Genomic DNA, 16,678 nt, shown 5'->3' with positions numbered 1-16,678 from the left:
TGGATTATTGTCAAATGGACCTTTATGCTCATGAATAATCTTTTATTCTTTTATACTTGATTATTGTCACGTACATTTTATTTAAATCCCTGAAAATACCAAAACCAAAGTTACACTCCAAAGAATATAAAAAAATAAATTAAACTCTCAGGGTCCAGGTCACAGGGCTCTGTGTAAGAAACAAAGACAGAAACCAAAGAGAGTAGAGACTTCCCCTGAATGTGAATAGACGATGACCTCATGCACTGTTGAACAAAGTCTCCACAGAAAACCAGTGGACAACAGAAATATGCCACATATGAGGAAGTGACTGTTTTCTACAGTGTGACCTCATTTCCCTTTTAGCAGCAGTCCTTTGTGGGATTTCTTGGAAACAAGACAGGGTTCACAGTGAAAATAGGTTGAAAGGCGGGAAAACGTATTACATGACAGAGTTTTTGGCAGGAGACAACATCGGGCCTTAAGCCTGGAGTTACCTCACCAACTGCTGCTCAGCTGTTGCTGTTTTTGACCTAAATCCTCAGAGGAAAGAAATGCTGCAGTTGGGTGGTTTGAGGTTTCCAATGAGCCAAATACATAATCAGGCCCATGTTGATGTCCTCCGTGAACTACACGCTGTATGTGTTCAGTACCATACAAACAAATCTGCTTGCTTTCTCACCTTCTCTGTGAAGTTTTGCCACTCCCTCACTGTGTCCACCAGCCCCTTCTCTTGGGCTCGAACCACGCCGCACAGCCTGGACCACCGTTGCCGTAGCGATGACACAGTTTGGCCGATGATACTTTTGCTGTGCTTAGAAGTGATTGTCTCTAATTCAGGGATGTTGTCTCTCAAAGCGTCCAGAGCAACCTCCATCAGGTCAATGTGAGCAACCAGAGACTAGAGATAAGACACAATGAACGCAACACCCACCAATTACAAGAGTTCTATCAATATTTAATTAAATCTTATTTTACCACACTGTCTCATTCCCCTTGTGTACAGTACGGCGACCCACCCTGTATGTCTGACACTTGTCTTTTGCTTCTTGGAGGCTGGTGGCTTTGGCTGTGGTGAACATAGCAATTTTACCCTCTGCACCATTCATCTGTTCCACCAGTGCGATTCTTTCCTGCTGGAAGGCGCTCCACAGAGATCCAGTCCTGGGAATGTGGCAACAATTTAACGGGTTAACAGATTAGAGAGGAAAGACAACACTGAATGCAAAATTAAATCAATTACATAATCAAGACATTTCACCTCTCCAAAGTTTTTCTGTAAGCTTCCAGTTGTTTTTTGACCTCTGTGTGTTTCTGCTGCATCAACTCAATTTTCTCACTCATCACCCCTGGTTCCATGAAATCCATCATAGAAATTAATGTCCTCAGCTCCTCCAAGGCGACTGTAAAGCTCTTTTCCTGGGTGAAAACCGCATCCACTTCCTGTGAACAGTCTGCCTGGTTCTTAAGATCCACCCCTGCGTTGGTCCTCTGAAGCAAAGCCACAGCAGAATCTAACCATTTCTGCATGGTCTGCAGAGATAAGTGGCACCGCTGGACCAGGGCAAGAGCTCCATCCACAGCAAGCTGGAACATGCAGAGGTTTATTTAATTAACTGTTGGCTACTTTCCACAATCTAAATCCTCTCTGACCATGGTCCTGTCAGTTTTGGAAATTAAAAAGTCCACTGTGTAGAATATGATTCACTTAAGCAATTTCATACAGGAGTACACAGTACTTGTTTTCAAATAAACAATACATGTTTTTCTCCTTTGGGGTAGTGCAATTAAATATTGTGCTCATTCTGTGATAATGCATTTTATTTAATCATTTCACTCATTTAATCATTTCAAATAATTTAAAAAACTGAAATAGCAATTGACCTGACCTGAATGTATTCAGTGGGAAAAACATAATAAAAATAACTGAGGGATCAGAAGAAGTATGGACGACCAAATTACATTTACCTTCTTCACACAAACTCTTTGTTGAACTTCAGCTGCCAGTTTTCTGACCTCCTGTAGTTTCTCCTCCACATGAGTGGTTTCTTTTCTCCCTCGACAACTTTGCTTCTCTCTGTCACCTGAGGCATCCGCTCTCCTCAGGCAACTTCCAACTTCTTCCTCAATGATTCTCACTTCGCGTGACTCCTTCTGCACCTGCTCAGTACTGACCTCTGAAAGAATCAAAGGTTCTTCCACCTTGTCCTTGATAGTCCTCAGACGCTGCAGCAGTTGGTCCGTGTCTCTTGTGAAATCTTCGTTTTCCGTGACCTGGACTTCACTCGCATCAAGCATTCTTTTTATTTCACCTCGTAGAGATATTAATGATTCAAGCAGCTGTGCAGCTTCTGTAAAGGCAGTGTTTTCAAACTTAAGGCCGAGGCCTTGTGTTTGAGAGTTACATTCCTCAGTCTCAGATATCATACGGTCCAGTCTCTCTAGAAGTAAATAAAGATAAGTGATTTTTTCTAAATGTTTTGTCACTTTGTCTGACTTCAGCTTGACCACCTCCTCTCTGACAGACATTAGCTCTGAATCCAAACTGGTCAAAGCTCTGTGGTTATTGCCTATGACTGTTAAACAATTATTTAAGTGAGTAATTTTGTGATCAGCTCTTTTCTTAATGCTGTTACACAAAAGGATTAGCTGCTGCATCTCTTCAACTCTGTACTGCTGCCCTCGACAGAGAAAACCTTCATTTTTGCTGTGTATTTCTCTCACAGCAGCGTTGATGTGCAACAAACTCTTATCAATGTTCCTGTATTCATTCATTAGACAAACAACGTCCTCCCCTCTCATACTGATGATCGTCTGCTTCTCCAGATTGTCAAGCTGCCCCTGAAGCTCCTCCAGTGCATTACGAGTAACATCCAAAAAAGTGCTGAACTCCTTCCTCTCCAGGATAATATGTTGGACTCTGTCTTTCTTCTCTTTGGCCAGAGCCAGGATGGCATTGTACTGCTGAGGCAGAGCATTAAGCCTCTCGTCCAGGTAGCAATGGTCGATCTCATTCAAAGTGCGGAGAATCTCCTGGCCTATTCTTTGGACAATAAGAAGGAGATTCTCATATTCCGAAGCTTCTTCCAGGACTTTCTGAAAGTTAGATAGTTGTGTTTGCAATTCTGAGCTTTCATCAATCTTGCTTAAATCGACTTCAGGGAAAGTGACGCTATCCGCCTGTCTTAACCACTGACAGGTCTTGTTTAAGTCGACCTGAAAATACGTCCTGGAGGTTAAGGCTCTTTCTAAGTCAGCGAGACGCTGAGTTGTCCTCTGGAGGGCATTTTCAAAGACCGATTGAAGTTCCTCGAGTCTCGCCAGGGTTTCTGTTCTTTCTTTGTCGGAGGCATCTCTCTCCAGCTCTCGCCCCTGGACCCAGAGAGATGCCAGCTCCCTTTGGTAGGTTCGTAAGCTGCTTTGGACACTTCGACAGGCAGCAACCTGTTTTGCCAAGTCCTGTGGGAGAAGTGCTATGTGGTCATCAATCAAAGCCTTCCTCTCTTGTTGTTGTATCCAGGACAATGCTCTGCTCAAACCCTGAAGGAACTGCGTTCTCTCTGTGAAGGCCTACACAAATGGAGTCAAACACAGAAAGTCAATCATTTCAGTTAAAGATAAAAGTGAAAGTACACCGTTCTTTCATATAAATTCTCCAAACTAAATGTACTGCATTTTTGATTGACTGTCAATCTGATTAGTTTAACAAAATAATGATTTCAGTTAATGCATACATTTCAACATAACTTGTAATAATTGTATAACAATCATTTTGCAACACTGACCTAACTTCTGGAACTGAGAATTACAAGTGTGTAACTAAAACCCACTGCAGGGAAGCGAAAGAGATTCATAAACGTAAACATTAAACCTCAAACAATTTTTCTATACTTTAGTCTTTAAAAATATTATTACACCTTTAAAGTACTGAATCGCTTAGGACTAAATTGAAGTTCACACTGTTTACCTTACTAAGATACTTCCTCCTCTGGGCCACCTGAGCACCCAGAACCTCCACTTCAACCTGGGCTTGTTCAACCAGCCCCTGAAGGCCTCTCTTCTCACTGAGACCCAGCCTGGAGGCAACAGCCTGGGCTTCGCTTACTGCCTGACCCAGCAGCTGCTGACGGGCCTCCAGCTCCACACACACACTCAAATGGTCAAACAGGAAATTCTGGGCAACATCAGGAGGTGGGCTAGTTTTCAGCACAGACGTTAGTGCAGGCCGCTGTTCCTCCACCCACTCCCGGGCGTCTCTGAGCTGGTATTCCACACGGGCCAGATCCTCTAGTGTCTGGGCTGAGTCCTGGATTTTCTGTTGAATCAGGTTTTCAAGCTGAGCCCAGCGCTGCTCCAGATGACCAACCTTGGGAAAAGGAGAAGATGTTTTAAAACTGGAAAAGGTTAAAGGTTAAACCTTTGTCTTTAGAAAAACAAGAAAACTAAGCTCAACCTGTTGCTTGACCAGCTCCTTGTCCAGCAGGCTAAGTCGTGGCAGAATTGCTAGTTTTTGTTCCCTGACGTCCTCTAGAAGTGCTTTCTGTTCCTCAAGGTCACTTGAAAGTTTTCTTAAAGCCTCTAAATGTTCACTCGTACTTTCTGTGTCAGCTCTGGGGACATAAAGATATAGTTTTGGGTTAATTTATTCTAAAGCAGTTAATGTAAAATACATAGGTATTAATATATACCTTGCCAGATAGTCCCACTCTCTTGATACTTGGTGGAACAGTTCCTCCAGAGCCACAATGCTCTCCTGGTATTCCCCACTTCGCTGCATGTCTTCTCCGCGCTGAGCCTCAAGCTCTTCTGCCTGCTGACCCAGATCAATCCAACTTCTCTTCAGTCGCCTTGTCTCCTCCAGAGCTGGAGACACCTGCCCATTTGTCATTCTCCCAATGGCTTCATTCAAATGCGTAATTTCAGACTGTCTCTCCTTGATCTGCTGGAGGAACTCCTGCAAGAATGAGGACACATAAAGAAGTCTAAAACATTCAATTTGGTTCGCAATAACACAAAAATGATCAAAGAGCTGAACAATAACCTGTGCTTTGTCCAGCTGATTCTGTGCAATTTTTGGTTCCAGTTCTGCGGGTCTCCTGATAAGGTTCTGCAGTTGCTGCTCAGTTTCTCTCAGTTGAGCTTGCAGGTCTGCCTTCTGCTCCTCAAAGTCCCTCCAACTGTCTGCTACCTCTTCACAGAGCATCATCCGCTCCTCATTCTAGAAAGAAAAAATTCAAATCATTTTAAATCACGTACAAATTGTTCAAAGAACCAGTACAGACGTTGAGAAAATGACTGACCTGCAGTTTGACGTGCTGAATATCTGCTGCAGTCTCTCTGACCCTTGAGTCTGACAGGTCACAGGTTGAACACACAAGCTGGAGGTAAGTACTGGCCTGCTCCTGGAGAGTCCTCTCCCGTTTCACCTTACAAAATGTCCACAGTAAAGTTAAAGTCTGTTGAACGTAAAAAAAAAGATTAAGCAACTACTAGGCTTTTTTTTCACCTGCTGTAGCGCCTCCTCCAGACTTAGAGGTGGATGTGCAGGAGGTTCTGGTTCTTCTGAAACAGAGTTCAGCCAAGTCTGGCATTGCTGTAATGTGTCTTGGAGACTCACATGTCTCTGTAACTCATGGTCCAGACTCTGATAAACCTGTAGACAGACACGTTGGCTGTAACAACATTCTACTAGAGAGACACTCATATGACATTTTTACAGTTTTACTGCATCTGTACGTTTAGGTTGAAGTGATTCACTAAATTAAAGTTTTTTTTTTTTGCCAGGCTGCCTAGCTTTGACGTTGTTATTAGACTATTAATCTTGAACAGGAAGATAGTTCAACTGTGTTTAACAGGTGTTGATTGTGTAGATGTCTCTGGCCTCCAGGGGAGAACACACCGGCAAGGTCTAAATGACATTGTTAATATGTGAGCCCTGAATGGAATTGGGGGAGGAAGGGGAAGGCATTTATTGGCAAACTGCCCAATGTATTTGGCAAACGCCTAAAGATTGGCACCACGACGACCAAGCAGGATATTAGCGCTGTGCTGGGGTGGGACGAGTGTTGGCAGCCGCGGCAACACAGGAGCCAGCAGCGTGGTGTAAGAGGTAGAAGTGTGGCTGCGTCACACAATTCTAGCGTGGACGTGTGAGCGGTGCGGGTGGCGATGTGTGGGGAGGTGAGCTATGATGACAGAGGAGTGGTTGCCAAAATGACAGAGTGGTCTGGATTAGAAGAGTCGCCAGATCTACTGCAAAGTGGCATGTGCTGCCGTTTTTTGGCTAGGGCATAAAAACATAAAGTTGACAGAGGATGCGTGGAGATTAAAGTGGGGAGAGATTGAGTGATTCAGACTGTTTAGGTTTTATATGTGTGCAGCTGCAGTTCAGCTTCTCTTTGGCTCCTTTAATTGGTTGTGCCCTCTGCGCTGGCTGTTTTGAGAGATGGGTTTAAGAGTTGGAACAGAATTAAGTAGGAGCCCAGGAGGTTGGAATATTAACGGTGTTGATATTTTAGGCATGCATGTCTGTGCTGCACCAGTGGATGCATGTGCAAATATGTGTGCAGCCTCTCCAGTGTGTCATGTCTAATGCTGTTAAACTCTAAGTACACTTCACTGCTTCAAACGCAGAAAACATGTCTTGGAAGCTTCTTATTCCTCCCTCCTCTTTCCTCCTCCTCCTCACTCACTCTCTGTGCAGTGCTACAGATGGCAGAGTAGCTGTCTCTGGTGCCTTGCTGGTGAGCCTGAACCTGCTGTCTCAGCCTGCTCTGCACACGGTCACTGCAGCCCTGGACCAGGTGGTCTCCTCGCTGCTTCAGGCCTGCCAGGCGCTCCTCAAACCCAGCAATTTCCTCCATAATGGCCTGGTTAACACAAAGTATGCAAGTAGAATGATGTTACCGAGGATTTCCATAAACCAGACACAGGGACGTGGCCCATGAAACAAGCACCTGTGTTAGTTTCATGGGCCATGGACCAAGGACATTATAATGAAGAGACCTTCAAATGGTGGCCTGTGGTGTTTGTGGACCCAGAATATACGGAAGAGACCTTCAAATGGTGGCCTGTGGACCCAGAATATACATAAATTGTCTTTCATTTCATAATAATAACAATAATAATAATAATAATAATAATACACTGTGCCCTTAAGATATCATCACATGCAAACAGATTAGTTTTCATGAATGCACAGAAAAAAAATTCCCATAAATATTTTACAACTTTAGGAGTTCATCTGCTGACAGATTCGATATGCCCTGAGCTCAGAAACTATGTAATGTTATGTGTTACCTTGTGCCTGGCCAGCTGTTGAGTGGCTGTCTCTAAATTGCCTCCTACAGTGGGGTCAGGAGTCACCATCCTGCTGGACATCTGGAGCAGCCAGCGCTCCACCTCCTGGAGTTCATTATGGTACACTTCCTGGTCTTTCACCTGAGCTTCTAGAGTCTCCACGTGGATCTAGAACATGGATAAATACAAAACCAGCGCTCAGTCTACACAGCTGAGTTTCTTATTCAACACCTTTTTTTATAGCAATGTATTAAAGCAGTGTAAATGAATTAGTGACACTCTTTTTTCTCTGCATGTATTAGTGTCACCTCAGAATAGGTCCTCACCACAGCTCTTTTACACAGTTCATTATAATCTCTTTGCAGTCTGTTCATTTTGTCTCTGATGGAGGGGTAGTGGACAGAAGCCAGCAGAGCATCTCCCTTCTCCACCACGGACCTGATGGATCCATCGTGGGACTGAACCATCTGCAGCAGAGCCTGTGGACAAGAGACAAGAACATTGAGTACAGAATAATCTACACAGAAATCACAGTCCTCCACCACTGAAGTGTATTCAGATTTATCTTGCCAACAAATGTGTTTTACAATTAAAACTATAATTCAGCATAAAAGGAAACCCATACTCTGAAATGGTCAGTACATTTATTTTTTGAATTAATGGACTAAAACACCCATGTGGCTCATTAAGTTAATTATACTCAGTAATGTCCTGTTGTAACTGGAATCCACTACAAAATGAAATGACTGCATATGACATTAAAGCGATGCCCGGGAGGCTTTTATTCTGCTGATTGATTCAAAAATGAGAAATGACAGGGATGCTTTACTTTATACTTAGCCAGCTGCGCTCTGCGCTGGTAGAGCTCGGCCTTAGGCTCCACTGGAGTGTTCAGCAAAGCTTGCGTCTCCACCAACCACTGAGCTTGACCCTTGTATCGGTCCTGGAACTCCTTGGCTAAAAGTAAGGCCCTCTCCAGGAAGCTGTGCTCGTGTCTCAGTCCTCCAGCGAGCTCCTCCAGTTGTGCAAGACGACCTTCGACCTCCGATCCCAAACTCTCGGCTCCGGCCTCGTCCAAGAAGCCTGCTGCCTGCTCTGCTTGCTCCCTCAAGGATTTGAGGAAACTGTGGCCACGATGAAGCTCAGACTGAAGAGACTGGAAAGGAAAAAAAAACAAAAAATAATTTCCACATTCAGCAAACTTGATAAGCAGCGGTTTAAGTTTCCCAGAAAAATTCTTTGTAGCTCACACTGTCTAAAATTCTGCAGTCCTGCTGTCGCAGCCACCATCATTATAAGGTTAACATACAAACACTCCATCTGTGATTTCTTTGTCTTTCACCTCCACTGACGGTCCAGACACCCTGACTGTGCTGACATCTGTGCTTGAGAAAAAGCTTTGAACCCATCAGGTCTGCTGACGCCTGCATAGTGAGTCGAGAAGAAGACTCCCAGGTCACGATGTGGAGAAACCATGGCGAATAATATGAAAGGAGGAACCCAATTACAAAGACCCTTAACAGGCAGCAGCAGCCACGGGGGTTTCCAGGGCAACCACACACATACATTCCCGTCGACATCCACTCAATGGGACGCCATCTAGCTTTCATCACTTGGCTATTATTGCTTCAGTCAAGAGCAGTTTTGCACCGCAACAATCCCACATCTCCAGCTACTCCTGTGGTGTAGCTGGAGATGTAACAAGAGCTGCGTGTTTATCAGCACACTCTGTTGTCTGCCGCTCAATAAGGAGCTGCAGGGAAGTTCATCATTCTTATGAAAACACAAACAACTCAGGAAAGAACAAGCCTGAGCTAATAACTGAGTAGAATTGGAATAATGATAAAATAAACATCATTAACAAATCGATTCAACGATGACAACCCACTTCATATGGTGTAATTTATACTAATAGCTAATATAGTGGCCACTTTGCTACAATTTAACAGTTAATCTATACAAGGTCCGGGACATGGTGAGACCTTTTGTACCACGTCAACCCCAATTAACCGCGTCAAGTGTTCCTGTGTTCAGCCGGTGTGAATGATGAACCGTTGCATCGTTTCTCATTCTGTATCCGTTCTCTGCTTCTATTATCTACTGTAATACATCCACTGCAGCACAGACAGCCGTGCACACACTAACAGAGCAGGATCATTACAAAGGTGACCCCCTGAATGCATGTCATGAATGCATCAGCAGCATGAAGACGTCAGGTTTTGCACTTCATCAAATGTATTGATTAGTTTTCATATAGAGTCGCCGTAACGCTGTTTGATTAATGTTTTGTTTTCCTCCTGTAGCTGTAAAAAAAAAAAACAATAAAAAATTGTTTGTAATCTGTGATGACATGTAAGAAATTAAAACATGCAGCATGTTTATAGCTGCAAAAAGGTCTTCTGAAAACAACAGGCTGTTTTACCTACAAGAATGTCCTTGAACATTGATGCAATGTCAGTGGAAATAAATATATAAGTCGGGAAGACAAGGGGTGGCATAATTAGGAGGAGGGAAGAAACTCATTTCTTATTTTTTTTCAGAAGGCAGTTAGGGGAAGATGCTTATTTTTAGCACATGTGGCAGACAGCAGTGCTTTATTTTGATACAGTACTTTTTGATAATTAAACTAACAAGACATGTCTGTATTTTACACTGATACAGTACTTTTTGATAATTAAACTATCAACTATAACAAGACATGTCTGTATTTTACACATTACACATTACAGTATGAAACAATGTGCTTTTTTATGGTGTGTAGTAGGAGACTGAAGAACCCTGAGGAGGCCCAGGCAAACTACAAACAGACAGACCTGCTGGTGAATTGGTGATCTTCTTGCTTTAGACAAGAGAACTAATTTCTCTTGCACCACGTGGTCAAGTATGTATATTTACATTTGTAAACTGTCCTGTTATTTCCAAGCCTCTTAATTAGGCCTCAGGCCTGTGAGTGCTGTCTGACAGTTACAGTTCAATACCAAATGAAGCCCAAATCCAATTTAATGGCCCTTGACATGGATATTGACTAGTGCTCTGTGTCAGTGTATAATCACCAAGCTCACCCTAAGTCCCAATAGCTCTTACTGGGAAGATGACTTAGTAATGGAGCATTCATGTGTTATCTGCAGTGCTGGAAGGAGACGTGGGGTGACGGCATTCTTTCAGTCCCTATGCAGAGAAAAAGAATTGATCCCAGACAGGGATTAGTGCAGAGCCCACACCAGATGATGTATAGTAAAGGTCTGTGTGTGTCTGTGAGTGCAGTCTTGGTTGGGGGTTCTGTGTGTCGTGTGTTCAAGTGTGAGACAAAGGAAAACGGTGAGAAATCTAATGTAAAATCACTGAGTTTCGTAGGTTTGAGATTTTGCTCTGGCTTGTTAGTCCCTTGAATGGGTGGTTTCAACGTGTTGAAGGAAGAAAGTCTGCATGTGTGTGTGTGTGACAGAGAGAGAGAAAGTGTGTGTGTGTGTGATGTGAAGCGGTAAGGGCACTGCATCAATTACAGTGTCTGTGCCAGCAGGCTCCTGACACTGGCGCTTCTTCATCCTCTGCTTCACACAGTGGGAGGTGTCTCTCCCTGATACAACGCTTCCTCCAAAGCGGCACCAGCTTTGTCTCCATAAAAGTCTGATCGATACACACTCACAATCATCTAAACCTCCACAGACACACACACACCATGTAAACTATGGCAAGAAAAAAAATATATGATTGCCTTTTTTCTTTGCACTGTCTCATTGTGTACACTTCAGCAGGGATTCACACAGTTGATGTTGTATTTAACTCAGCAGGGATTCACACAGTTGATGTTGATGTAGAGTACAAAGATAAACTGTTAGAAAATACACTCCTGCAATAACTTCACTTTAGTCTGTGTTATCCAGATTGTTTAATTAAACTGGCAGCTTTGCAAGCTTCACAGAAAGTTAATGCATATGTTACTGTCCAAGTGTGTGCCGCTGCCAAAAACTGTACAGTTGGTTTTACAAGCACGTCCCTTGTGTTGCTTTGCAGAAAACTAGTTTACAAAAGAACATTTTTGCCAGCTTGTATATTGGCGTCAGATGAGTTTGTGCTCAACTCCTGGGCTATAAATGGAAGTGCTGCTTACGCATCACTTTTCCATGGTAATACCCACTGTCTGTGCTGATTTATGGCAACCTGTTCAGGAGGGTTTACTAAATGCTGCATTTGATTTTTCATTCTTTTACACAAGCCCCTGACCAACAGAATGGAGAAACAAGTCTGTGGAATATAAACTTCTAATTCAAAAAGTAAAAGGTCAATTAGATCCATACCTCAAGTTTCTTCATTTTCTTCTCCATAGCAACCCGGTCCAGAGGTTCTGAACTATCAGTCAACACTGTGAAGTTTTTCTGAGTGGAGCTGAGCCAGTCTGAGAAAGAGCAGCAAAGATTTTCTGCCTCTTCGATGCTCTTGGCTTCCTCCTGTAGCTGCTTGATGGTATCCTTAATATATTGGAGAGAAAAAAGTTTCATAAACAAAAGTTGGATTTAAAAACATCACTATTAAAAAAAAAGCTTTATTTGCAATGTGTGAAAACACAGAGGGGACCAGCGTAAATCTGTTAGCTTTTAATACCGACTAAGCTTATGTATGAAAGAAGAACAACAGAAAAATGAGCCAATGATTTAACTGAGAGACATTTTCATAAAATGTAATGCAGAAGTATAAAGAACAACACCACAAGAATATCCTTGAAACACGTTCCTTCCTTGAACCCCCAACACTAGCCAACAAGGAGCGAGAATCCTCTGATCAGCCATCAAGACAGAAAACATCTATTTTCCCGCTTGTCTTTCATCTGCTGAAAGACAACAGCCTGTCACTAAGGTGAAGAAAAGCTTCATGTTTTTTGAAACATTATCCACTTGACTGGAGAGCTTGAGTCAATAACACCATGAGGATGAAGAGAGGGTATTCGCCTGTTCCACATATTATTCATGCTACCTGCGAATCCTGCAGTGAGAGCCCCCAATTAACTGATAGTGCTGATAGTGCAGTTCTTTTGGACTAGAGGGCGGTAATGGCTTCCCACCTTCAGCCCATATGGCCTGCACTTCACACAGTATAATTACAGGCATCCAGCGCGAGAGACGTATGATGTGCGGGGTGGAAGGAGAGGAAGGGAAATGCATGCTTGAGTTAATTTTGAGAGCAGAGGAAGGAAGGGGTGTGTGGGTTTGTATGTGAGCCACAGACACTGTGAGGCGCACATGTGCACACACACACACACACACTCAGATGTGTTACCAAAGGTGTAAAAATCAATGCAGTTGAGGCAAAGCTTTGGCACTCCTGCTGCTGGGTGTGAGATTGCCTTCTCTAGCATTTAATTGCAGCCGTCGGCACAGACCAGGAGAAAACTCCATTGATTTTTCTTTTTTGTCCATCGCCAGAGGGGGCAGCAAATAGAACAACACAGACTTGTCTCCTGGATGTAGCCGTAAAATTTACTTGCGGGTAAACATTTGATGAACAGTAATAAAGTCCAAAATGTAATAGAGTAAAGTCCAAGCTGGGACAGAGTATGAAAACAACAAGAAAACTCAGTGCAGATCAGAGACACAGATACAGTCATCGTCTCTGTCAATATTTGAGACCATTTTCAAAACAAGCTGCTATACCTCAGTTTAGAAAAAAAGTCTGCAATGATTTGTTGATTAATCACTGACTCAGTATGTACCCAAGTATTCCTAACAGTCGACTATCCATTTAGAGTTTTTGTAATAAATAAAAATATATACTGTACACTGATATATTTTGCTATTCAAAAGTCACACTGACTAGGAACTCTTGTACGCACATTCACAATGAGTGACGTACCTGTATATTGAGCTGCACCGAATGGTATCGGGCAGTGAGTTGAGTAGCAGTGACGCTCACACGGCTGCTGATGTAGGGTTCCTCCAGAACCTGCTGGGCCAGAGAGGAGAGGCCGTCCACCTCTGCCTGCCGGGCCAGCACTGCCATCAGACAGCCCTGTCCAAGTCAGACACAGTGATAACATGTGTGAATTATAGTACATTATTCTAGACATTTTTTCCCACATGAAAATATTTTGTATTACACAAATACAAACGTGCTGTTAGGTCTGTATGTTCCCTGTTATTTGTGTGTGTTTTCCCCATATGGGACAGGAAAGGAGACTGTCTGACATCCCAACTCTGACAGGAAGTTTGTTTCCAAGGGAGGAGACCAATTCAGTAAATATTTTTCTACTGTTTTCCTCCAAAGACACATCATGAATGGAGAGTACACAGTGTAAAGGTAGAGTATGTGAGGTGTTGTTGCACAAAACCTCAGGATTTCTCATAACTTTAGTTATTAATAAAAAAAATAAAGTTTCTCTCTGACCTGCAGTTGTTTCAGCTGACTCTCCTTGGTGGCTCTGTCAGATCTCTGTTGTTGCCTGATGTTCGCCATCTTCTCCATCTCCTCCAACCACTGTGCCAGACTCAGAAATTTCTGACCCATCTGCTTCAGCCTGATCAGCGTGGAGCTCATGTGGGTTTGGGTCTCTTCCAAACGAACCTGGTAAGACCCCCACTCTCGCTGAGCAGTGTCCAGGGCCCTATCCTCAATCTGCGGCACGCCCCACGGTATGACCCTCTCTCTGCTGGTCAGCACAGATGACAACAGGGACTGACCGTTCGAGCAGCAATCTTGAAGAAGCTTTTGGAAGAAAACAAAGAGAAACTGTGTGATTTCAGAGTCTTGAGTTGAACCTTTTCCAAAATAAATTTGTGACAGATTACAAATCAACACCTGGAGCTGCTGCAGTGTCTCTTCTATCGTATCCACGTTTCCCTCTGGATGAGTGAGGGAGGCCAGAGTGGTCTGCTCCTGCTCCAGCCAGTCCTCAAACACATGAAGTTCTCTCTGATACTCCTGATGGATCAGAACCAGGCTCTTGGCTTTGCTGACTGCATTCTGCAAACACCAGGTTGGATATTTAAATAACAAATCCATTTGCAAAAGAAATTTAGAGTTTTTAATTTTACTAACTAAGTCACTGTTCCATGAAAACCATTTAAAAAAACATTCCACACTGATATAGATAAATAGATATTTTGTAGTTGTGCAAACAATGATGAATAGAAGGTAAGAGGAACATTTTACAAAACATTCATTCATTATTCAAAAGGCTGCAGAGACAAAACAAATGAGAGCGCATCTGCTTGTTTGCTACCTTGGCCTTTTCTTTCAGAGAGTTGTAGCGACACTGTAGCTGCTGCACCTCCTGCTGGGTGGTGTAATGTTCAGCCATATTGGACCCCTTTGCAGCAATGGTCTCCAGAGGACTGCTGTGACTCAATACTTCTTCATAGAGAAGCTGGAGTTAAAGGTAAACATGCAAACACCCACTATGTTATTAATTCCAGAGAAAAAATAAGGGGAAAATGTGCAAATCTGAAGGACGTTGAGCTGAAATTTTAAAATCACTTTTAAAATTTAATGCATTACCTTGGTTTTCCCAAGGTTTGCAGTCTTGTCTCTCATCTCTGAGTACTGTCTGTCCGAGCAGCTCAGTGTCTCATCCACACGGTCCATCCAAGCCACAAACTGACCAACGTCCTCCTGGTAGCTGGTCCACTGGGACAGTGCACCTTCAAGTTGACTGTGGAAAGAAAGGCATTCAATTAACACTTCTATAACCAAGCTTTTGACTGACATTATACAATTGTCTTCAAAACAATGAAGTGCTCCACAGTTTAACCATCAACTGATACTTTGGTTCGTGCTCACAACCTTTTACACTTAATGGAGGCAGAAAGCAGCAAATCCCATGAGTCCTTGAGGTCCTGGATCTGTTTGCGAATCACTGGGACTCCCTCGACGGAAGTGTTTCTCTGCACGGCTTCTCCCCGTGTTAGCAGCATCTTCAGCTGGATCTCTCTTTCTTGACGAGCAGCCAGTAAAGCCTGCAGACACAGCAAAAACAAGACAAGTCACCTGACAACTATCTTTAGTTCTCCTCTACTCACTTCTACTGTCAGAAAGGTACGCTGCATTCTCTGATGTAATTCCCCAGCCATTTATCTCCCTTCTTACTTCTAACTGTAACATCCGCTCCTCCAACACGCCCTTGTCGGTGGTGGTGGAGTTGCAGGAGCTGAGAACTCTCTGGGCTTCACACACCCAGTCCTGCAGCTCTTTTAGACCCTGAGAGAAAAGGCGGTGTTCCCCAACGATTCGCTCAATCCTGGAGGTTTTGTCCTGTGACAATAATAAATCACAGCACATCACTGAACACCACATTAGTCAGAATAAACAGATAAATGTGTTTGTTGTCTTCATATTGTTCTGTTAATGTTATCAGGCCAGTTGTCTTCCTCACAGCCATCTCTGGAGACTTTACCACCCACTCAGTGAGAACAAAAGCGTTGTGTTGTCTCTGCACTCTCATTTGTTGATCACTATCTATGCTAGTGAAAAGCTACAATGACTGACTAACAGAGGACATTTAATACAATTTATTTTCAATTTCTGTCTTGCAGGGAAGATTACCTAAAAATTGCCCACCACCAGTTAGCCTGGAGAATAAACAAATCACATTCATCATATTTAGAGCACGTATTGTCCTGAAGTACAAACATGCCCCTTTTGTGTGGTCAGTGCAATGTTTTTCACTCTAATGGCAGCTTCAAAAAGGTCAACTTCACCAGCACTGACACCTTTCAGCTCTTGCCATTTCAGAAGTGCCTCGTTGCGGAGAGGTAACCTGAACAGGCATGGCATTTTTGTTGTTGATGAGGCCACGAGCAGGAAGACATTCTGGAGGTTTAAAAGTTCACCCAGGTAAATTACCCTGCATGCTCATCTGCCAAAGGCAACTGATTACGGCAACCATGACTGATGTCCAGCAGAACAATGTATGACACAACATGACAGACCTAACCCAGTGTGTTTCATTGTCCATGTCAACAAAGAAAACACGCACAGATGATACCAAATACCAAAAATATATAAAATATCTTCCAGAAAAAAAGGGCAATATCTTCACTTTCATGTGCAATATTGTTTAACTGTGTTACGGGCAATTACATGACTGTTATCATTTACAGAACCACTAATACACCATGGAACCACATGTGTATGCATGTGTTGACTGGCTGGCCTGCAGTCCAGATCAGTCTTCTGCAAAATGTCTGGCAAACCATGAAGGGAGTTTTCACAAAGAGGACTACTACTAGAGAAATAGCAGCTCCTGTCTTTTATAAAGAAAAAAAATGACAAAAAATCTGTACTGCATACTTTTGTGAGATACCAAGTGGTAAAAAGGTGAAAAGTACTTACAGAGGTGTACTGTACTAGGAAGTAAAACGTTTAAGAAATGTGACTCTGTTTCCTTTTGATAAAGTTTGTTGTTGATTTT

General features: G+C 43.1%; 1 protein-coding gene across 1 annotated transcript in view; it reads right to left on the bottom strand.

Annotated features, from left to right (window-relative positions):
* LOC103380674 (nesprin-1-like) overlaps positions 1-16,678 on the bottom strand; it is a 121,135-nt gene that overhangs the window by 37,389 nt on the left and 67,068 nt on the right. Inside the window, exons 56-77 of the mRNA XM_025057041.1 lie at positions 15,355-15,519; positions 15,052-15,224; positions 14,767-14,920; positions 14,492-14,635; positions 14,068-14,232; positions 13,657-13,974; positions 13,126-13,281; positions 11,577-11,747; positions 8,108-8,434; positions 7,605-7,757; positions 7,279-7,446; positions 6,672-6,848; positions 5,486-5,632; positions 5,280-5,405; positions 5,021-5,197; positions 4,668-4,933; positions 4,433-4,589; positions 3,947-4,345; positions 1,948-3,549; positions 1,241-1,566; positions 999-1,143; positions 662-880 (exon numbers count right to left, since the gene is read on the bottom strand). Coding sequence (XP_024912809.1) covers positions 662-880; positions 999-1,143; positions 1,241-1,566; positions 1,948-3,549; positions 3,947-4,345; positions 4,433-4,589; positions 4,668-4,933; positions 5,021-5,197; positions 5,280-5,405; positions 5,486-5,632; positions 6,672-6,848; positions 7,279-7,446; positions 7,605-7,757; positions 8,108-8,434; positions 11,577-11,747; positions 13,126-13,281; positions 13,657-13,974; positions 14,068-14,232; positions 14,492-14,635; positions 14,767-14,920; positions 15,052-15,224; positions 15,355-15,519 — 5,835 coding nt within the window. The remainder of the gene's footprint in view (positions 1-661; positions 881-998; positions 1,144-1,240; positions 1,567-1,947; positions 3,550-3,946; positions 4,346-4,432; positions 4,590-4,667; positions 4,934-5,020; positions 5,198-5,279; positions 5,406-5,485; positions 5,633-6,671; positions 6,849-7,278; positions 7,447-7,604; positions 7,758-8,107; positions 8,435-11,576; positions 11,748-13,125; positions 13,282-13,656; positions 13,975-14,067; positions 14,233-14,491; positions 14,636-14,766; positions 14,921-15,051; positions 15,225-15,354; positions 15,520-16,678) is intronic.

The sequence above is a fragment of the Cynoglossus semilaevis genome, chromosome 7, assembly GCF_000523025.1.
Source record: "Cynoglossus semilaevis isolate Cse_v1.0 chromosome 7, Cse_v1.0, whole genome shotgun sequence".
NCBI classification, from domain to species: domain Eukaryota; kingdom Metazoa; phylum Chordata; class Actinopteri; order Pleuronectiformes; family Cynoglossidae; genus Cynoglossus; species Cynoglossus semilaevis.
The sequence above is the reverse complement of the archived record's forward strand: the minus strand, read 5'-3'. Positions and strand labels throughout refer to the sequence as shown.